The sequence below is a fragment of the Nerophis ophidion genome, linkage group LG18 (genome assembly GCF_033978795.1).
Source record: "Nerophis ophidion isolate RoL-2023_Sa linkage group LG18, RoL_Noph_v1.0, whole genome shotgun sequence".
In the NCBI taxonomy this organism is placed as follows: Eukaryota; Metazoa; Chordata; class Actinopteri; order Syngnathiformes; family Syngnathidae; genus Nerophis; species Nerophis ophidion.
Window position 1 is genome coordinate 19,866,146 of NC_084628.1, and position 23,826 is coordinate 19,889,971.

The following is a 23,826-nucleotide window of genomic DNA, read 5'->3' on the forward strand; positions in this document are numbered from 1 at the left end:
ATATTACGGGCCACAGATGGTGAAATCCCTAAATTCCTTTCCAATAGCCCGTTGTGAAATGTTGTCCTTAAACTGTTGGACAATTTGCTCACGCATTTGTTCACAAAGTGGTGAACCTCACCCCAGCCTTGTTTGTGAATGACTGAGCATTTCATGGAAGCTGTTTTTATACCGATTCAAGGCACCCACCTGTTCCCAATTAGCCTGTTCACCTGTGGGATGTTGCAAATAAGTGTTTGATGAGCATTATTTATGATTTGCACAATGTGCCAACTTCAGTGATTTTGGGTTTTGTACATCAACTTTATGATTTGTTTAAGTGGCTGGAGAGACAGATTAAAAAAATGTATACAGTTTATATATTTTAAATAGATTAAGATTCGTTACAAATAAGAATCGTGATTCATTCAAAAATGTATGTTTTTTAACACCCCTACTAGATTATACAGTAAAAACTGGCAGCATTGTACTATTATATATATATTAGATACCGAAAATATTTTCTGATTACAAGACCATTTGAAAAGTATATGAATAAGAAATAATGAACTTTTTTGAGCAACGTAAAATCTACTGCTGTTGTTCACACATTGCTGTGAATTGTGAATTATATTTATATAGCGCTTTTCTCAAGTGACTCAAAGCGCTGTACATAGTGTCTTGCCCAAAGACACAACGGCAGTAACTAGGATGGCACAAGCGGGAATCGAACCTGCAACTCTCAAGTTGCTGACACGGCCACTCTACCAACCGAGCTATGCGGCCCCACCGCCCCCATTGCTGTATTTGGAACAATCTCACCACTTTTATTTTTACAGTAAAAATCTGGCGACTGAGCTGCCAGGTTTTACCATACAATATATGTCCGTTAGGTTTACAGTGTGGTAATGTAAAAACGGTACCACTGTTATTTTCATGGAACAATTTTGTCAACAGAGCTGCTACTTTTTTACTTTACAATCTACAGTTATAATCACTATAATAACTGTCAATTTAAAAACCGTAACTGTTATTTTCGGTAACATTCTGGCGACTGAGCTACCGCTTTTTTTTGGTTTGTTTTTTATCGTGAATACGGTTATTGTTTTTACCGTGCATTACTGTAGACTGAAAAAGAGTACCACTATTATTTGTAGTGTAAAATTCTGGCGACAAAGCTGCCGGTTTTGGTACTGTACATTACTGGGAATGGAAAAACGGTACAACTGTTATTTTTACGTTGCCTATTTTTTACCTTAAAACAATCTTCTTCTTTTTTTACAGTGCATTACTGTCTTTTGAAAAATCATATCACTGTTATTTTATGCTAAGATTCTGGTGACGAAGCTGCCATTTGTTTCACAGCAAAATTTGCCACTCTTCTTGTAACAGTGCATTACTGTAACTGGAAAAACGTAAAAACACTGTGTCTTAAATATACAGTAAAATTTTAGGGCCTTTTTTTTTTTTTTTTTACAGTGTACTGTTTAAAATACTTCTAATAGTAGGTATTTTCTTTGACATATTTTTAACACTGCAAGTACCCTTAAGATTTAAAATAGCACATATTTATATCACGTTTTACCCTTTTCGGTAGATTGACAATTTAAAGACCGATATAGTACATTTCAGAGAACATTCTTAAAAATTTGTACCTACATTTTAGGCATGTTAAATTTTGGGGCACCTAATGATTCGATTCAATTCAGAATCAATTCTCATTTCAACACGATTCTAGATTTAAATCAATTCTCGCAATGTATCATTCGGTATAATAATTATAATGAAACTTTTTAAAACATTTCACAGGTTACAAAACCTCCTACTGGTTGCATGGAGATGGCCTAAACATGTATTTTCAAAAAGTGATTCTAATATAAAAAATAAAAAAAACCTTAATAATAATAATTGAAAAATATTATTATTTTTTAAAATTGTGAATCGATATAGTATCAAGATAAATAAAAATTGTAATTTGGGTCTGAATCAATTAAAATTTATTGTTGTAAAAAAATGAAGAAAAATGTAAATTATACTTTTAATATATTTTTTTAATTTATGAAACAGTTTAGAATCGGGATGAATAACAATCCCGATTGGGATATGAATCAACCCTTTTGTGCCCCTCTACTAAATTCTTATTTTAAATGTATATATATATATATATATATATATATATATATATATATATATATATATATATATATATATATATATATATATATATATATATATATATATATATATATATATATAAAATACATTTTTGATAAATTTTTTAGAATCACAGTGAATAAAAATCGCGATTTGGCAGTGAATTGATTGAAATTGATTCTTATACAAAATAAATAAGATTAAAAAAATAAACAAATAAATAAATGAAAATGAAACAATTTCAACTATTTTTGGAAATTACAAATTAATTTAGAATCAGAGGAATCACGATTTGGATATGATTCTTTTTTGTGCACCCCTACTAAATTCTTATTTAAAAAAAAAGGTTTGGAAGTTAAATTAAAAAAAAAAAAATTTGAGTTTTGAAAATTATGTATTGATTTAGAATTGTGACGAATAAAATTCGTGATTCAGATGTGAATTAATTGAAATTGATTCTTATAAAAAAAAAAGAAAAAAATATAAAAAAAATTTACCAATTTTTTTTTTAATTCATTTTTGAAAATTAGAAATCAACTTAAAATCGTGATAAATAAAAATCGGGATTTGGATGAGAATCGATTTGCTGTTCATGTGCACATATGTCCCACAGACAGAGTGGACGTAAAAAACACTGGTTCATTGTTTTACTTTGGAAACTCTATTGTTGGTGGAGTTTCCAAGGTAAAACAAAAAAATAAAAAAAACGCCAAGAAAAAAAAAGTCCCTGTTCTCAGTATGTAGTCGACGTTCTGTGTTTGAAACCAGAGCAGGTAGATCAGCCCCGTTGTCTCCGTCCTTTTGGGACTCTAATTTTAGACCAGGAGATCGAGCGCTCAGGCCTGCCAGGATTTGGACTTTCACAGCCGCCGGGCAAAAGTGGCGGTCAGTCAACGAGACGCCAGCGCCGCGCACGGCTTGTTGACATGTCAGTCATCGTCGCCTCTGAGGCGGACACACCGACAGGCCAATGAGGTGGTGGGGTGTGTGAGGGGGTTGGCGACCTCAACATGTCCGTCCTCTGGCCTCCCCAACGAGAAGGCAGGCAGCAGATCCGTGCTGAGCAGCAGATGTCTAACACCGCCGTTAGGCTCATTTCCTGGGCGGAGAGCTCTCTGCTCTATTAGACGAGTAACAGGAACCAGAGAGGGCTCGAGAGGAGGAGGGAGAAGGGTGGCGAGAAAAAAAGTTTGCTGAGCTAACAAGATCCCACAGATCACTTTGTCACCAGCAAGCTGTTACACGCAGCCCGGAAAGTGGTTAGAAAAGAGGAGTGAGGAGCGAGGCCGCGTCACAGCGAGAAGGCGCAGGCACGGAGATGCAACCAAACACATGGACGGACTGAGGACGCTCACGGACGTCCATCATAACTGCTGAGTGTGCAGCTCGGAGAAGGTGTGTCAGAGTTTGAAGGAGTGAACGTTCTGCCTGAGCGTGACGGAGGTGAGAAGGTCTCATGCTGCCGTTCCCCCAACCGGAGAAGAACATATTTTTCACGATGGCTCTCACGGCTCATTTCTGAGGCATCTCATCCCCAGCCTTAAAAGGAAGCCTACAGAGGTCCTCTGGTCATTTCCCGATTCGGAACTCCCCTGATTGGCGTTCACATGCGTTAAGAGCGCAGGAAGTGTCTTTTTTTTTTCTCTCAGACATGTGTGAAGAACTGGTGATCAGAACAACGCTGGAGGCGGGTTTGTCTGAGTAGAGCAGGAGGGTAGATCAATGAAAAAAAGGGCGTTTTTGTTGTAGTTGCAGGCTTTGACAGCTCACACACGCCACTGGGTTACCTGCCTTGCTGAGTCAGCATCTTGCTCATAGCTCCGCGTCTGTCCGCCCGTCCTCCACCTGCTCCTGCGCGGAGAGACACCCAAATGTTAGGAGCCATTCACAGGCCTTCTGCTCTCTCCACACTGCTCTAATTGTTCCCCCCCGAGCGTAAACACCTTGCGTCAGTCGCACCTTTCCGCGGGTGATTCACTCCATCCGAGGTGGGGCCCCGGGCCGGCGGGGGGGAGAAGTGAGAGCCAGGACTCTGGCTGAAGGCGCCGACTCCAGAAGGTACCATGAAGGTGGCCCTGCTGATCGTCGTGCTGGTGCACATGGTGGCCCGAGGGAGCAGCATGTCCACGTGCAAGACTCTGGACTTGGAGATGGTGAAGAAGAAGCGCATCGAGGCCATCAGGAGTCAGATCCTCAGCAAGCTGCGCATGCCCAAGGAGCCTGCGGAGGACCAGGCCGGAGACGAGGAGGAGATCCCGTCCACCCTGCTCTCGCTCTACAACAGCACCAAGGAGATGCTGAAGGAGCAGCAGGCTCAGGTCCAGATGGACATCTCCACGGAGCAGGAGGAGGAGGAGTACTTCGCCAAGGTGCTGCACAAGTTTAACATGACCAGTGAGTACAGAACCTCGTCATACAAAATGGTTTTACTGAGAAGATCAGGTGACATTTTAGACCAGGTCACACTGAATCCTTACACCTTTTAAAATGACCAGACAATATTATCTCACGCAAAATTGGGGACGGCGTGGCGCAGTTTGGAGAGTGGCCGTGCCAGCAACCTGAGGGTTCCTGGTTCAATCCCCACCTTCTACCAACCTCGTCACGTTCTTGTGTCCTTGAGCAAGACACTTCACCATTGCTCCTGATGGGCTGTGGTTAGTGCCTTGCATGGCAGCTCCCGCCATCAGTGTGTGAAGTTGGAAATGGTGTCAAAGCGCTTTGAGTACCTAGAAGGTAGAAAAGCGCAATACAAGTATAACCCATTTATCATTTAAATGTTGTTACACTCCAACCATGTAAGTGGCAGTACAAAAAAAGGCCTGCCAATTTACGTACACACAATGTTTTTTTCCACCCCACTTGGCCCCAATGTAATTGGACTGTAGCAGCAAAAAAATGACCATAAATTAGAAGGATTACTGAGCTGATATTGATATCAAATATCGGTCCAATATCAGCAAAAAAAACAACATGTACTGTATCAGATTATTTCAGCTTAGTCTAAACATTTCAATACAACACTGTGAAACAACTAGAATGACTTACTTAGCTCACATAAAAACTAAATACCTTTTAAAAAGCACGCTGTGTTGTTGTTTTTCTCGTATTTACAATATACACACAGGTTGTACATTGAGCAGCTACTCAACAGCTAAGGACACAAGAGCACACAAGCTAGACATACCCAGTGCTTCTCAATTAATTCCTGTTCCGCCCACGAAGAAGAAAATATTTGCTCCCCCACCCACTCTCCGCCCGTGACTATAGATTTATTATTTGTGTATAAAACTGTTACAAGTACACCTCTGCATAACATTGTATCCTTACTAACATTAAAAAAACAACAAATAAATAAATAAAGACCAACTTACAACAAAGGATAACTCAATTAACCTTGTTTCTTAGTCTGTAACAGAAAAAATTTAAAGTGCAACAAAATAATTCAATCCATATTCTAACTCCAACTCTCTCTCTATCTCTCTCTCTCTCTCTCTCTCTCTCTCTGTATATATATGTATATATATATACAGTATATATATATATATATGTGTGTGTACCCTGCCTTCCGCCCGATTGTAGCTGAGATAGGCACCAGCGCCACCCGCGACCCCGAAAGGGAATAAGCGGTAGAAAATGGATGGATGGATATATATATATATATATAGCGAGAGAGAGAGAGAGAAAGAGAGTTATGCATATATATATATATATATATATATATATATATATATATATATATATATATATATATATATATGTAGAGCAGAATATACGTTTGGTCAGGAAAAAACACAGAGGCCATTTCATCCCTACAAGCCTGTTTCGCAGGTTTCCCTGCTCTTCAGGGGATTTTATTAATACAATTCCCTGAAGAGCAGGGATGAAATAACCTCTAATAACATCCCCTGAAGAGCAGGGAAACCTGTGAAACAGGCTTGTAGGGATGAAATATCCTCTCTGTGTTTTTTCCTGACCTAATGTGTGTGTGTGTGTGTGTATATATTTATTCGTATTTATATGAATTTTTTTTTTCTTTTTAATTGACAGCAACATTAACTTAGAGCACAATATTTAAAATATTTTAACCTGCAAAACAAAACTTTAAAAAATTTCTGCATGATTTTATTTTTATGTTTTAATAAAAATGAGGACGTCAGGATTAATGGCTACAATGCATTATTTAGGCGCCACTATGTAGCAAGAACTCCTCTAACTGTACACTATTGCAATCTAAAACAGCACATTTGTCAACATAAACAAGTATTTGTTAATTATAGTTGCATAGTGGTTAGAGTATCCGCCCTGAGATCGGCAGGTAATGAGTTCAAACCCCGGCCGAGCCATACCAAAGACTATAAAAATGGGACCCATTACCTACCAGCTTGGCACTCAGCATCAAGGGTTGGAATTGGGGGTTAAATCACCAAAAATGATTCCTGGCGCGGCCACCGTTGCTGCTCACTGCTACCCTCACCTCCTAGGGGGTGATCAAGGGTGATGGGTCAAATGCAGAGAATAATTTCGCCACACCTAGTGTGTGTGTGTTTGTATGACAATCATGGGTATTTTAACTTTAACTTAATATTACTCACACATACAGTACATAGTCTCCAAGGCACAAGTGTATTGGGAAATAGCCAGTAGCAAATTTGAATTAAAACAAATGATTGTGGTGTCGCCCAAACAAAACAATTACCACTCCACTTCAATAAAAGGCAGCATAGTATAGCATTGAAAGTTAAAAAGTCAAAGGACTACTGATAGTCACACACACACTAAGTGTGGTGAAATTACTCTCTGCATTTGACCCATCCCCTTGTTCCATCCAATGGGAGGTGAGGGGAGCAGTGAGCAGCAGCGGCGGCCGCGCTCAGGAATCATTTTGGTGATTTAACCCCAATTCCAACCCTTGATGCTGAGTGCCAAGCAGGTAGGTCATGGGTCCCATTTTTATAGTCTTTGGTATGACTCGGCCGGGGTTTGAACTCATCACCTACCAATCTCAGGGCGGTATTCATGATTCGTGCTGATATCTGATTAATACTAATTTCGGCCATCATAACAAAGTGTTTAAAATAGCAAAACAATGGAAGAAGAAGAAGAAGAAGAAGAATACATTGCTGCTGTTTTCTGCAGTGTGTTCACACAAGTATCAGGTTTAGTTATTCAATTCTGGATCCACATCCGTTTTACATGGGAAATCTTCACCAAAGTTTTCTCGAGCAGTTTTGGAGTTGGGCTGCATTGCTGTGTCTTTCGTATGGATATTTCATGTACAAATGGGAAAACATGTTTCGTCATAGAACAGCTGCTTGAATGTTCACATTTCATCATGTGGGACGGCTGCAAGAACAACCGTAATCTGGCCAATAAATGGCCCGAGCGAGCGTCCATCTTCTGATCTCCGGCCAACATCTTCAGGCACCGCTGTGAGGTCACGGGTCGCACGTTAGCAGCACCCAGCATCTGGGCTGAGGCTTACGCAACCGCTCGCAATCCGTGACCGTAAACACGTCTTAATGTGTTGTAAACCCCGCGTCCCAGCTGACAGGCGTACTCGCTTTCCTGCCCCCCCCCCCCCCCAAGACTCCGTCTAAGGATCAGAACAAAGGAAGCTTTTAAAATGAAAGTGTGGATTGGATGGAAAATTGAAAATAATGAAGACATGACATGCACACTTTCATTTTCTCTCTCCGGGGTTTCCTGTAATTTGACCGTCAGGTTCTCACGTGTCACTGGTTGGTTCTGCCTGGACACTTTCCACCTTTCACCTCACCTGACTCAGGTCTCCACGCTTCAGGGGAGGGGCGTCCAAACCTTTTCCACTGAAAAATGAAAGCATGCGGGGGCCACTTTGTTATATTTCATTTTCAAAACCAATACAATATTTATTGTACCATTAGGGCTCCCCTCGGTTTTGGCAAATGTCTAAGGTCCTGGGCACCCGAAAGGGTCTCAGTCATAAAAGTAATAATAACAAGTCATAAGTCATGTATTACTACAGGGGTTCTTAACCTTTTTGACCTTGGGGTCTAACTTTTCCACTACAGAGGGGGCCAGGGGCCCCCTCAGATATTAACACTGAATTAGTAATTTTACTTTTCAATTGTATTCAACGATTATTGCAGTTTAACAGTATAAACCTTGCCAAATGTCAAATTCACTATGTAAAGCGCTTTGAGTCACTCGAAAAAAACCTCTATATAAATATAATTCAATTAAAAAAAAATGATATGAAAGCATGTGTTAATCACAAATATTATTATTAAGGCTTAGGTCAGGCTGATTGCAAAAATAAATACTAATCAAATATACTGCAAAAGAAGGGACCCATAAAAATGCATGATTTTTTTATTTCACATAAAATACTGATTTGTCAAAAAAAATTAATTCTAACTAAGTTAATAATAACATATTCTAATAATATATGTTTCTTAAATAAGCTATCAATAAAATTAAAGTGCAAATGAAAATACAACTTCAACATTTAGTCATAATTTTTTGCGCTAAAGAAACGTCTTCATGACTTTATCTTCAGATTTCTTCTGTTTGATTGATATTGTCATTACTGCCACAAGTGGTGAAAAAGTTTAATTACAACTGAGTACCTGTGGCTTCTACTGACCACAGCTGAGAAGCAGATATATATATATATATATATATATATGAATCAATCAATGTTCACTTATATATCCCTAAATCACGAGTGTCTAAAAGGGCTGCACAAGCCACAAGAACATCCTCTGCTAAGATCCCACATCAGGGCAAGGAAAAACTCAACCCGATAGGACAATGAGAAACTTTGCCGGTGACAGCAGATGTGGGGACCCCCACCTGGGCGACCGGTGCAATGGCCGTCGAGTGGATATAGCATAATATTGTGAGAGTCCAGTACATATTTATATATAATTTCCCTTCAAAGCTTTAATATCGATAAATCAACTTCAGCTCTATCCGTTGACAGTTTTCCTTTTTTAAATATTGTATGCCCTTTTTGTCAAGGTAAAATCTGTTCTTCTATGGCAAAAACAGCAAAAACACAAAATCTATCCATGTATCCACACATCGATCTTCTTCCACTTGTCCGAGGCCGGGTCGCGGGGGCAGCAGCCTAAGCAGAGAAGCCCAGGCTTCCCTCTCCCTAGCTACTATGTCCAGCTCTTCCCTGGGGGATTCTGAGGCATTCCCAGGTCAGTTCAGAGACATAGTCCTTCCAAAGTGTCTTGGGTCTTACCCATACCCTCCTACCGATCGGACGTGCCCTAAACACCTCTCCTGAGGAGGTGTCCAGGGAGGCATAAGCAGTATTTTCCCCAATTTGATGTAATATTTGATGTTAAGTCATTGGGGCCTTAAATATATAAATAATTCATAATAACATTGCTTTTTTTTCATTTCTTTAAAAAGGGTTTTCTAAACGGGCCCAACTCCCAAAAGTATAAAAAATAAATCATATATAAATATATATCATCTTTATTTTCAATCTTTAGATTAACTTCAGATCCATCTGTCGATTATAAGTTGTTATTGTATGTTGATGTTTTATGGCTTTTTTTGTAAAACAAAACAAACAAAGTTTTATTTGTATGGCAAAAAATAAGCAGTTTGGTAATACTTTAGTATGGGGAACATATTCTAAGAAACAAAGACTTCATTTTGAGTTATTTGGTTAGGGTTAGGGTTAGTAATGGTGAATATGTTCCCCATACTAAAGTGTTATCGGCTTACTGGTTGTATAATAAGGCCACGCAGAATAAGGCAATAATCAGTACTTACTAATAACTAATTAAGAGCCAACATGTTACTAATTTGCATGTTAATAAGCAACTAATTAATGGTGAATATGTTCCCCATACTAAAGTGTTACCAGCAATGTATATCCCCCAAAAATATTTAAAAGTGGACTATTCAATGTCCAGTGATTGGAGCTTTGAATAGGTCAATAATTCATATCAACATTGATTTTAATCAGTTATTATTTTTTCTGCAATGATATGTTAAAGTAAAAAAAAAAAAGTGTTATTAGAGTCAATATTGCAACATTTTCTCATTACATTTCACCTTTTTGCACTTTTATTCCACTTTTTTAATGTTTTTTTTTTTTTTTAAATGTGTCATAAAAAAATTAGCTGCGGGCAGCTCTTTGGACACGGCTGGTTTTAGGGCCTCAACCTCTCGCCCCGCTCCTGGCCTGTGCTTCCTGAGCACGCTATCAGCGTGTTTGCATGTTGGTGAGCGTGACGGACCAGCTCGGCAGGAAGGAAGGCAGGCCGATGGCCACAGAGATCTCTGGTGACTCAGGTCCGGTGCGAGCGGCGGTGCCCGTGGGGAGCGCTTGTTTCCTATACCACTGTGGAATGCCAGAACACGGCTTCCTTTCCAACAGACCCTCTTTACACTCGCTAGGCCCCAGCGAACCGTACGAGCGTAGGAATAGTTTGCAATTGTTAGAAAAACACAGAGGTGGGTTTGGGAATCTCTCTCTGTTCTTTTCATTAACAGTCCTGTTTTTAAATTTGCCTTGTTTTTTTTTTTGTTTTTTTTTTAAAGGGATGACTAACGCTTTCCACAAAAATCGGCCGTTAGGGAAGCGTTTGTCAGGACATAATAGTTTTGTTCTGCATTGTGGCCGTGCTAAATTGGACCAATTGGCAGCAAGTCCCAACTCTTTGTCCAAGTGTAATTGAGCTCCTTAGAAGGAAGAACATACTCTTTGGATCTATTATACTGTACTGTACAAAACTGTGAACATAAAAATGTGTACATCCAACTTGAATTGAAGTAAAAGTTTTAAGGTAGTACAGTAGTACCTCAACAAACAAGCCTAAATGGTTCTGTGACAGAGGTCACATTTCAAAACTTTTAAATGCAACATGCTGTTCAAAAAGAAACACAAACCTTTAGATATTAAATATTGTATTAAAAACAATAAAATATAATACAGTACTATCAAGTACAGTAGTTTTATGAAGTAATGTAATAATGTACAGCAATTACCTTGGAGAGTAGACTTATACGCTTCTCCGTCAATCACGCCATCAGCAGCTTCTTCATATTTTTATGGATAAATGTCCGCTATTTGGATATTATCACAATATTCTTGGTTGGCATTAGACTAGTTCTGCTTGAGTGTGGCACGGACTAGCAGTGATACACTCAAATTGTTTCGACAAATGTATTTTTCTTCCCATGGTTGGAAAAAAATTGTTTGGTCAATCTGTAGCTAAAAGCTAATGCTAGCAAGGAAGACCAGATGTTTTGGACAGATCTTACTTGTGGTTCAACATGGCGTTTGCTACGCCAACTGATGGTGGTGATGCTTATAACACACATTTTTGCTTAAAATTTAAAGGGGTCATTATATGATTTTTTTCTTACACTTCTTTGTGGTCTACATCGGTGTGTTTCAACCAGTGTGCCGCGGCACACTAGTGTACCATGAGATATTTTTTGGTATGTCGTGGGAGATTATGACATTTCACCTAATTGGGTTAAAAATATTTTTTGCAAACCAGTATTTACAGTCTGCAAATGTGCTGTTGTTGAGTGTCTGTGCTGTCTAGAGCTCGGCAGAGTAACCGTGTAATACTCTTCCATATCAGTAAGTGGCAGCAAGTAGCTAATTGCTTTGTAGATGTCAGGAACGATGATGATGGTTTGCAGGTAAAAAGGTATCAAATGCTTAAACCAAAAATAAACAAAATACGAGTGCCACTAAGAAAAGGCATAGAATCTTAGGGATGGCTATGCAAAATGAAGTTAAAACTGAACTGGCTATAAAGTAAACAAAAACAGCATGCTGGACAACAGCAAAGACTTACAGCATGTAGAGCAGCAGACGGCGTCTACAAAGTACATAAGTACATGACATGACAATCAACACCAAAATAGGAGCGCAAGACAAGAACTAAAACACTACACACAGGAATACACCAAAAAACTCCAAATAAGTCACGGCGTGATGTGACAGGTCGTGACAGTACACTTACTTTGAGACAACAGCTATAGTGATGCATGCTTGGTTATGGTCTTAATTCATATCCAACAATTGCGAGAACGACTTTTTACTGTCAATATCGGCTGCTAAGTTTCATTTTTTCAAATTTTTCTGCTGGTGCTGTGACTCAGGATTTTTTCAATGAAAAAAACGTGCTTTGGCTCAGAAAAAGTTGAAAAACACTGTTTTAGATAATGGGTATCGCATTAAACACGCCATCAGCAGCTTCTTCATACGGATAAATGTCCGCTGCTTGAATATTATTTTAACATTCTTGGCTGGTATTAGACTAGTTCTGCTTCAGTGTGGTGCCAAATTGATACGGCCAAATTGCTTCGCCAAATGTATTTCGCTTGGTTGGAAAAAAATAATTTGGTCGATCTCTAGCTATAAGTTAATGCTAGCGAGTAAGACCAGATGTTTTGGGCAGATCTTAGTGGTTGTTCACTGTGGCATTTGCTACGCCAACTGTTGGTGGTGATGCTTATAACACACATTTTTGCATAAAGTATGTGTTAGTTTTTTTTCTACATTTGAAACACTTGTGTCACATTGTGGTCTACATAATGTGTAATGGTGGTTCCTCGGTCTTAATGTTGATTAGATTATGTCTTACAGGCCAGTTTCAAGACGCTTTAAGAACATGTTTTCAGGATATGTCGTTTTGTGGGCGGTCTTATTTATGTACCTACATTTCAACTATGTCTCTTTCCCCTCAGCCATGTTGTAGTTTTAGCACTTCCATAGCGAGTGTACTGACAGATATAAGTCGGAACTATACGCTACTTTGTATTAGAAATGGTAACAGTGGAGGACACATGTGCATGTACGAGCCGGTCTGCCCCACAACAAGAGGATAGAGAAAAAGATGTAACTTATTGGGAAAAATGTCACAAATTTGGTAAATTCCAAATGAGTCATTTGGAGGAAGTATGAAGGAAGGCAAGATTGTTTTATAAATATCCCCGCCATGCCTCCATGGTTTGATTTCACACTATGCAGGTCCCTACTACACATAAACAGGTACAAATAGTTAAGAAAAGTTGGTTTTGCATTATAGGTCAAATTTAAAGCATTACAATTAGCCGAAAATCAGCTCTTATCTCAAAATACTTAAGTTAGGGAGCTCTTACGTTGAGTATCCCTACTTTTACTATCTTTAGTGGGAGTGTGCTCTACAAAGGTGAAAGTGAAAGAGTGCAGTTTGTTTATATGACGACAATGTTTGGAACCTAACAGGGCAAACATTTGATGACAGAGTAGTTAAGTGTTTAATGGAAATATGTGCGCGTCAACCGAAACACAATGATGTGGTACTAAACAATGCTGTTGTTGTGTGTGGGTTCAGAAAACTTATCCATTAAAGCAGTGGTTCTCAACCTTTTTTCAGTGATGTACCCCCTGTGAACATTTTTTTAATTCAAGTACCCCCTAATCAGAGCAAAGCATTTTTGGTTGAAAAAAAGAGATAAAGAAGTAAATACAGCACTATGTCATCAGTTTCTGATTTATTAAATTGTATAACAGTGCAAAATATTGCTCATTTATAGTGGTCTTCCTTGAACTATTTGGAAAAAAATATATAAAAATAACTAAAAACTTGTTGAAAAATAAACAAGTGATTCAATCATAAATAAAGATTTGTACACAGAAGTAATCATCAACTTAAAGTGCCCTCTTTGGGGATTGTAATAGAGATCCATCTGGATTCAAGAACTTAATTCTAAACATTTCTTCACAAAAAAAAAAATCTTTAGCATCAATATTTATGGAACATGTCCACAAAAAAATCTAGCAGTCAACACTGAATATTGCATTGTTGCATTTCTTTTCACAGTCTATGAACTTACATTCATATTTTGTTGAAGTATTATTCAGTAAATATATCTATATATCTATCGTCTTGTTCTGTATATTGTACAGTATTTTGTATTTTTACAGTGTTTTTTATATTGTACAGGATTGCTTTTTTTTATTGGATAGTAGTCTGTTTATTTCAATTGTTAGTTTTTCCTTTATTACTTGTGTTATTTATTTTACCCCATATTTGTTCCCACAACCACACCTTAAATTGGAGTCTTTAATCTCGTTAAATGCAAATATAATGACAATAAAGTCTATTATATTCTATTCTATTCTATAAAGGATTTTTAAATTGTTGTTATTTTTAGAATATTTTTGAAAAATCTCACGTACCTCTTGGTGTACCTTCAAGTACCCCCAGGGGTACACGCACCCCCATTTGAGAACCACTGCATTAAAGTGTGCAGGTATTGCACCAAGTCATGACTAACATACATATTAGAGATAGAATGATTAATGGTAATAACAATTAACCGCGGAAAAAATCCAGACAGTTAGTAATACCATTTTGTATTAAAATTATCGTAAAACCGTGATGGATAAACACACTTTGATAAACTAATAGACCGGGGCATGCTGTTTATTTATTGGAGAGGGAAGGTAGCATGAGAACAAGAAACATTAATGTCTTTCCCCATTAAGAAATAACATACCATAATCTAAACTTGTATAAACACATTGCTGTCTGAGCAATTAAGATATTCAATTGTAAACATTGAAACTACAAGCTGTTCTCTCTTGGAACAGAGTGATCCATCTATGCTCGGAGGAATATGACATGGAGCCGTGTTCAACAGAACCAGTGTGGCATCACATAAACCAGACATGCAACACTTGTTTTGCCTTTGTTATTAAAATCACTCAAAAGCCTTTGTAAATTATATGGCCACAACAATACTTTATATTCCTTCAGTCAGGAAAATATATTGTTTGTCTATTTCATGTCATTGAAGAATTCCATGTTAGTTGTTGGGACAGACTTTGGCTGCAAAAAGAATGATGTTGACCAAGGAGTAGTAGTTGCTAATCGTGCATTAAACGAAAACAAGTTAAAGGGTTCAATTAATCGGGATTGATATGTTTGACATAAACCCCTAGTCCTAGGCATAGATCAGACAAGTTCAGGAGTAAGGAATAACATGGAGAGTTCAATAACATGCCAAGACCTAGACCGCAATGGAGGACTGTCAAATTTAAGATCAATCAGTAAAGAATATGATGCAGGTCTCTGTGCAAGTTTGCAATCGAGAACGGAATTCATGGAGTTCAACAGCTAGTTTGGTCCCTTTGGTCCGACATCGTTGACCAAGACCTCCAACAGATCGACCTGCTGCTGGAGGAGGCCTGCCAAGACTGTGCGAGCTGAATGCGCTTGGTACACCCGAGTGGTCTCAAGGCCTTGCTGTCATGAGACTTAGTAAAACTCAAAAAACAGACCCGATGCAAAACTTTCCTTCTTCAGGGTACACAAGTGAAATATTGAAACAATAGTCTTCCCCAGCATGTTTCGGTCAACTGGATTAGGGCCTAATTGTTTGACAAATCATGTGTAGTGAAATCACTCTATAGTGTGAGACAATTCTTGGAGAACCCTGAAAAGCTGAATTTTTGACCTGGTTTGGAAGTTCAGAAAGTATAGGACTCTGCAAAATTTTGACTCTAAAGTTTGAGTTATTGCCAATTTTGCACTACATGTGCAAGTTTGCCTCCAAATCGGCGGAGCCCAAATGGAGTATATTTTTTGAAAAACAAGACTTTTTTGCTAAGCAACCAAGATAACTGAAACTTTAGGCAACTATCATAACAGACTAAAGTTTAAGGTCAAAGAAAACTTGCTGGACCTTTGTAAAATTTAATAACATTTCCTGTAAAAGTCATATTTGTTTTGGCTCATCCTGCATGGACTTAATTTGGTGGGGGACACGTCCTCAGTACTTTTACCGAAATCATTTTTTCTCTTAGCACTTTTTAACGTCCAACAATAATAATACGCTAATGAATGGAGACAAGTCAAACACTAGCGCCAGGCGGACCCACAAGCTCATTCATTGATTGACAGCTCGCAGCAGCGGACCAATCAGTGGTCAGATGCAAGATAAGAACGAGTCGGCCTTCTCACGGCAAAATGAATCAAAAACAAGTTAAACAAATAAAAAATCCAAACAAGAGGGTTCTTGTGCTTCACTCAAATGTAGTTCTGTTTTTAGCTAAGAATTGCAATAGAAGGCAGTCCCTCTCAAATAGTAATGAGGTGCGATGCCAGGATGGCAGAGAACATGCTTTATCAGTATCGTGCACTATCATGCCTCAAACCCCACTTCAAAAAACTGCACACTTAAAAATGTGCACAGATTTTTAATTCCTTCATTTTTGTTTTGCAGATTAAAGTTGTTTTATATATTGTGCCAGTTTGAATGTATTAATATTTATTGAGTTTATACAACTTAATTTTTCAGTATCAAAAGGTTCAAGTCGTTCAAAAAGTTTAATAATTTCAATAAGGTTTTTAATTATTTTTTTTATTTCAGGGAAATTGATACACTTTAAATATTTTCTGTTACAGATTAAAGAACAATATTAGTAAAGTATTTTTTGTTGGAAGTTGATTTATATTTCTTTCAACTCTTTGTTTTAGTTAATGTTAATAAGGATACAATGTTATGCAGAAGCGTACTTAGAACAGTTTTACAGACAAATTATACTATTTTGTGGAGAGTTGTGAATTTTGTTCTGCTTCCTGAGCGGTGTAATAGAAAAAAATGAGTAGCACTGAGTTAAGGACACTTATTATCATACGTACCGTATTTTTCCGACTATAAGTCGCAGTTTTTTTCATAGTTTGGCCGGGGGTGCGACTTATACTCAGGAGCGACTTATGTGTGAAATTATTAACACATTACTGTAAAATATTAAATAATATTATTTAGCTCATTCACGTAAGAGACTAGACGTATAAGATTTCATGGGATTTAGCGATTAGGAGTGACAGATTGTTTGGTAAACGTATAGCATGTTCTATATGTTATAGTTATTTGAATGACTCTTACCATAATATGTTACGTTAACATACCAGGCACCTTCTCAGTTGGTTATTTATGTGTCATATAACGTACACTTATTCAGTCTGTTGTTCACTATTCTTTATTTATTTTAAATTGCCTTTCAAATGTCTATTCATGGTGTTGGATTTTATCAAATAAATTTCCCCCAAAAATGCGACTTATACTCCAGTGCGACTTATATATGTTTTTTTCCTTCTATATTATGCATTTTCGGCAGGTGCGGTTTATACTCCGGAGCGACTTATACTCCGAAAAGTTCGGTATGCTTGTATGCTGTTGTGTGCTTAGCTGTTGTGTAGCTGCTAGCTTCTATGAACCCACAGCCTACCATTTTTACCTTTTTTAAATACAAGAATAGACCAATATATTAAGCTTTTTAAAGGACACTTAACTGTTAAGTGGCTGTCATACCGGTTGTATCTGGGTTTTATATCGGAAAGTTTAGATTCAAGCCGAAATAATTCGATACCGTATTTTTTTTTTTTGCTGGTATCGGACCGATATTTCATATCAATATTAGACCAGGACTAAAAACAATGTTAGTAAAGTTATTCTTGTTGCAATATGATCTACATTTATTTTGTCTGTTTTGTTACAAGTTAAAAGGGATACAATGTTATGCAGAGGTGTACTTATAATAGTTATATAGACAAATTCTACTTTTTATAGTTGCGGCGAACATTTCCTTCTCCCTGAGGGGGGGCCTAACAGAACGCAAATTGCAGCTGAGATGTTAGGAATTCCTGGTAGTGCAAAGGCTTAAGTATCAGTATATTGTTCTAGCAGACATGTTTTAATTTCCAGACAGGACATGCAACATAATCTAAATCATAATGAAACCTGGAAAAACCTAACTGAAGCTACTCATTTCATTTTGTTAATCTTGTTATTTTGGACCAAAAAAATAATTATTGAACATTTATTTTCCCATTGATATATCTCCAAAACATCTAATCCAGGCCTGTACAAACTTTTTACGTATTGAAAAGTTAATTGCGTGGGCCATTTTGACATTGCCTATATTTAAAGACAAAACTTAGTGTCACTTCTGAGTTATAGGTGACAAAGTTGCAGCTCAAGTTTTGTTGGCCCGCAACATACAGTATTGTTGGAAAAAACATCAGTAAAAATGTAAGAAAAAAAGAGCAAAAAGACGTAATGTAATGACAAAAAGCTGCCATTTTGATACCAATAAGTAATGATAATACACGTTGTCACTCATAATACAAAGCTAACAATTAGTTTTGATATATAATGCCTGTTTGTAGCATTTTCACATTTTTACAGAATATCAAAATGTGCCCCACATTATTAGACTCTTTCAATTTTGAGTCACATTTAAACCTTTTTCCTCAGTACATTACATATTTTTTGTTCTTCTGTCTACATTTTTGGGTGAATATTTGAAATCTGATTCTACACCAAAAAATCATCTATTTATTATCCCGCCGCAAAGGTTTGGCGTGCTCCACAGCACACAGTTTTCGTCTGATCGGAAACGTTTGAGTATAAAAATGTTCGGCTCGACTGGGAATCGTGAGCTTCCCAAAAACATGAAAAAAAAAATCCAGGATTACCCAGAATTGCCGGTTTTCCGGGACATTTTTCCCATTCAAAATAAATGGGCCAATGCATAACTCCCGATTCGAACTGTTTCGCCATCCACACACTCCACTTATCTTGGACAATCAAACTACCAAGTTCTGAATTTCTTTTTTTCCCGAAGCCCTATTTTCACCTCTTCCTGGAAATTTTTCACAGTCCACAGTTTTTAACCGCTTTTGTCCATTCCACCTTCAAAACATTCCTCTTATTTGGGGCAACAAAGGCTCTTATAATTTTTTTTGGTACAAATTCACGGTTTTCCCGAAATTCCAGGGATTCCGAAATACCCATTCTCAATTCAAACTGTTTCTATGTCAACATTCATATCATCTAGGACAATTGTGTTAGGATAAATATTTTTTTAAATTCACGGTTTTCCCAAAATTTCCCAATCAAATTAATGCGTGTATTCATAGTTCTACAATACCCTAAATTCTCAAAATTTTGCACCATTTTTAAACCATCCACCCACACTACTCTTCCAATGTATCGAATGCAAAACATGTTTTCCCTTTCCCCAAATTCCCAGTTTTCCCGGAAATTCCTGGTATTTTCTCCCCATTGACAAAGATTGGGCATTATACAATCTACTGCATATCTCACATTTCTCATCCGATTCGAACCGTTCCATCATACACACTACACTTACCCTGGAAATTACCGGTTCCGAAAATTCCCTGATTACCCAGAATTAACAGGAATCTCCCCGCATTGAAAATAAATGGGCAATATACAAACCTCTCCATATCCCACATTTCTCAACCGATTTGAAACAGTTCTAACATCCACACAACCCACTTACCCTGGACATTTAAGCGTTTCAGTTCCACTAACGTGTATCGGGGAATCGGTGGCTTGCGCACATCGGGCATACACACGCAATTCCTACTGGAATTGCAATTTCTAGTTATTGTTGTTTTTTCCGACAACATTTTGCAGGCTAAAACAACTCTATGTCCCAAGGCCCCCTTTGGATATCCGTGGTCTAATCCCTTCAAGCCACACCCCACCGTAAAAAAAACAGTCGTCCAACCATCCATCCATCCATCCATCTTCTTCCACTTATCTGAGGTCGGGTCACGGGGGCAGCAGCCTAAGCAGGGAAGCCCAGACTTCCCTTTACCCAGCTACTTCATCCAGCTCCTCCTGGGGGATCCCGAAGCGTTCCCAGGCCAGCCGGGACACATAGTCTTCCCAACGTGTCCTGGGTCTTGCCCGTGACCTCCTACCAGTCAGAGGTGACCTAACACCTCCCTCGGGAGGCGTTCGGGTGCTATCCTGACCAGATGCCCGAACCACCTCATCTGGCTCCTCTCGATGGGGAGGAGCAGCGGTTTTACTTTGAGCCCCTCCCGGAAACTCATTTCGGCCGCTTGTACCCGTGATCTTTTCCTTTCAGTCATAACTCAAACCTCATGACTGTAGGTGAGGATGGGAACGTAGATCGACCGGTAAATTGAGAGCTTTGCCTTCCGGCTCAGCTCCTTTTTCACCACAAAGGATCGATACAGCATCCGCATTACTGAAGACGCCGCACCGATCCAGACCGATCCGCCTGTCAATCTCACGATTCAATCTTCCCCCACTCTTGAACAAGACTTCGGGGTACTTAAACTCCTCCACTTGGGGCAGGGTCTCCTCCCCAGTCCCGAGATGGCACTCCACCCTTTTCCAGGTGAGAACTAGTCGTGTCCCACCAAAATCTGAAATGCAAATGTTGTCCCTGCCCTGTATAAGTAGGAGAGTCATGCCACTAGTGAACATGGTGGCGTGTTAGATTTGTGTGTGATATCATGTGATGCGGTCGGGAAGGGGGGGGGGGGGGTTGTATCTTCTTCTTCTTCCTCCCACCAGTAATTACAGTGTTGCCTCCATACCTGTCACAACAACTGCTTACCTGCAGATCGGCACTCGAATCCTCTCACGCCCACGCACCTGTGCACGTGCACACACGGCAGCTGCGCGAGCACGAGTGTTGGCGATCACGAGAGAAGTTCAATCAAAGGTCTGGAGTGTTGATTAAAAAGTAGAAGTGAGGACTGGCAGCTAATTCGCTTCAGAGGGGAAGTGACCTCATTTCCTGTTTCACTTCACTTCTCTAACCCTTCACACGTTTATCTCACTTGACTCAAGCGGGCCTGACGCTCCCCGCCGTTGGTCGCATCCGCTTCCATACACCAGCGGTCCTCTGGCAAGGGCGGGGCCCTAGCAGATGTGTTCCGATCTCTCCCCCCCTTCCCCCTCCAACAACCGACAACAGCTCTCTCAGCTTTCTGCTGGGGTTTTCATGTACGAGCGACGGCCCCGATTCCGGTAACTGTTACACAAGTCGACCCAGGATCCTGGTACGGGCCGGATCCAAGTATGCGAGGCAGGCCGTCAAAGTGTCGCCCCTGGAAGAAGGGAGCGAAGAATCATAGCTTTGGCATTCCCAAGCAAAATAGAACATTTGGGCTGAGGCCAGAGCCAAGCAGCATTGATAAACATTCCCCCCGCCGCAGCCCCCCTCTCCCCTTCTCCCATCCTCCATACATGTTTTACTTTGCTGCTTCTCCACCTCACCCTGCCTGCAACCTACAACCTTCACTCAACGTGGTCTTTTCACAGCGGTAGATTTACGGCACGGTGCTGACTCCTGTTTTCTGTCACACTCCGTGGGGGGGATGTTCCCACTTCAAAAAAAAAAAAAAAAAACGTAGTCCGAAAACAAAACCCTCTTTCTTTATGGTCAACTTTCCCGCAGGTGGAATCGATTCATATTTGGCCACGGCCATACTCTGTGTGCACTTATTCAATTTTACTAATGTGTGTGCGCAGCTGGAAAATACATTCGGGGTGATGAAAACAGCTATGTCACGCACGTTCCTATATTTGAGTGTTCCATACTGGGGAGTAATCACTAATGCATAAAATAGTACCCTGAAATGAATTGTTTCTGCATGGGTGCATGGTAAAACACATAAAAAAGGGAATCTATGATGATTTTTCTACATTTATCACGCTTCCCTGTGGGGCTTTTTAAACTTTTTGACCTCAGGGCCCAAATTTTCCACTGTGGATGCCCCGGAACCCGCTGAAATATTAACACTGAATTCGTAATCTTAATTGTGATTTTAATCATATTTGATAATTACATCTAAACTACTTACCGTTCAACAGGATAAAACTTGTCAAGTGACATGAAAGCACGTGTTAATCACAAATATTATTGTCTGGTCAGGCTGATTACAAAATAAATACTAATCAAATATACTGATAAAATCAGAACTAAATGAAATTAGAACTAAAGATTGAAAGTAAATGTACATACAATTACGCAGTGCTAAAATAAACCAATTGTAACTGACTTAATGACAAATAATGATAATATATGTTAAAAAAAAACGGTCAGTAAAATTAAACAAAATGAAAATACAGGTTCACCACTTAAGTCTTAATTTTTGCGCTTAAGAAACTTTTCTATGACTTAAGCTCCAAACTTCTTCTGTTTGCTTCAGATTGTCATTACTGCCACGAGTGGGGGAAAATTTGATTTCAATAGCTGTGAAATAAGATACTTTTTGGCGGTCCAATAATTGTTAAGAAAAGCTGGTCATTTTAACCATATTCGATAATTACATCTAAACTATTTACCATAGTTGTAACATGAAAGCACATGTTAATCGCAAAGATTATTATCAAGGCTTAGGGCAGGCTGATTAAAAAACAAATACTAATCAAATATTCTGCAAAAAATAGACTCAGAAACTGATCAAAACTATATGTACATACAAGTACGCAGTGCTAAAATAAACAAATTCTAACTAACTTAATTATAAATAATGATAATATATGTGTGTGTGTTTTTTTTTAAATAAACTGTTGGTAAAATTAAATTAAATGAAAATATAGGTTCACCACCAAGTCATAATTTTTGCGCTTAAGAAACTTCTTTATGACTTAAGCTCCAAACTTTTTCTGTTTGCTTCATATTGTCATTACTACCACAAGTGGTGGAAAAGTTTATTTAAAATAGCTGTTAAACAGATATTTTTGGGCGTTCCAACAATGGTTAAGAAACACTGGTGATTTTAATTGTATTCAATAATTACATTAAAACTATTTACAGTTTAACAGGATAAACCTTGTCAAGTGACACGAAAGCATGCGTTAATCCCGAAGATTATTATCAAAGCTCAGGTCACGCTAATTAAAAAATAAATATTAATCAACTATTCTGATAAAAATAGACTCAGAAACGTTTGAAAACCAAATGTACATCCAATTACGCAGTGCTAAAATATAAACATTTTAACCAACTTAATGAAAATAATGATAATATAAGTATTTCTTTTTAACTGTCAGTAAAACGAAACAAAATGAAAATACAGGTTCACCAATTAAGTCAGAATTTTTGCGCTTAAGAAACTTCTCTATGACTTAATCTCCAGACTTTTTCCGCATGGTTCAGATAGTCATTACTTCCAAAAGTGGGGAAAATGTTTTTACAATAGCTGTGAAATAAGATACTTTTTGGCGGTCCAACAATTGTTAAGAAAGGCTGGTGATTTTAATTGTATTCGATAATTACATCTAAAATACTTACCGTAGTTGTGACATAGAAGCACAGGTTATTCGCAAAGATTATTATTAAGGCTTAGGGCAGGCTGATTACAAAATAAATACTAATCAAATATTCTGCAAAAAATAGACTCAGAAACTGATGAAAACTAAATGTACATACAATTACGCAGTGCTAAAATAAAAAACTTCTAACTAACTTAATTATAAATAATGATAATATAGTTTTTTTTCTTAAATAAAGTGTTGTTAAAATTAAATGTAATTAAAATAAAGGTACACCACTTAATTCATTATTTTTGCGCTTTAGTAACTTCTCTATGACATAAGCTCCAGACTTTTTCTGTCAGCTTCAGATTGTCATAACTGTCACAAGTGGTGGAAAAGTTCATTACAATACATGTGAAACAGATATTTTTTGTCGGTCACACAATGGTTAAGAAACGCTGGTGATTTTAATCGTTTTCGATAATTACATCCAAAGTACCTACCATTTAACAGGATGAAACTTGTCAAGTGACATGAAAGCACATGTTAATCATAAAGATTATTATCAAGGCTCAGGTCAGGCTGATTACAAAATAAATAATCAAATATCCTGTT

At 38.2% G+C, this 23,826-nt stretch overlaps 1 protein-coding gene across 1 annotated transcript in view; it reads left to right on the forward strand.

The window, feature by feature from the left end:
* Window positions 1-3,024: 3,024 nt before the first annotated feature.
* tgfb1a (transforming growth factor, beta 1a) overlaps window positions 3,025-23,826 on the forward strand; it is a 32,585-nt gene continuing 11,783 nt past the window's right edge. Inside the window, exon 1 of the mRNA XM_061877490.1 lies at window positions 3,025-4,527. Coding sequence (XP_061733474.1) covers window positions 4,197-4,527 — 331 coding nt within the window. The 5' untranslated portion in view covers window positions 3,025-4,196. The remainder of the gene's footprint in view (window positions 4,528-23,826) is intronic.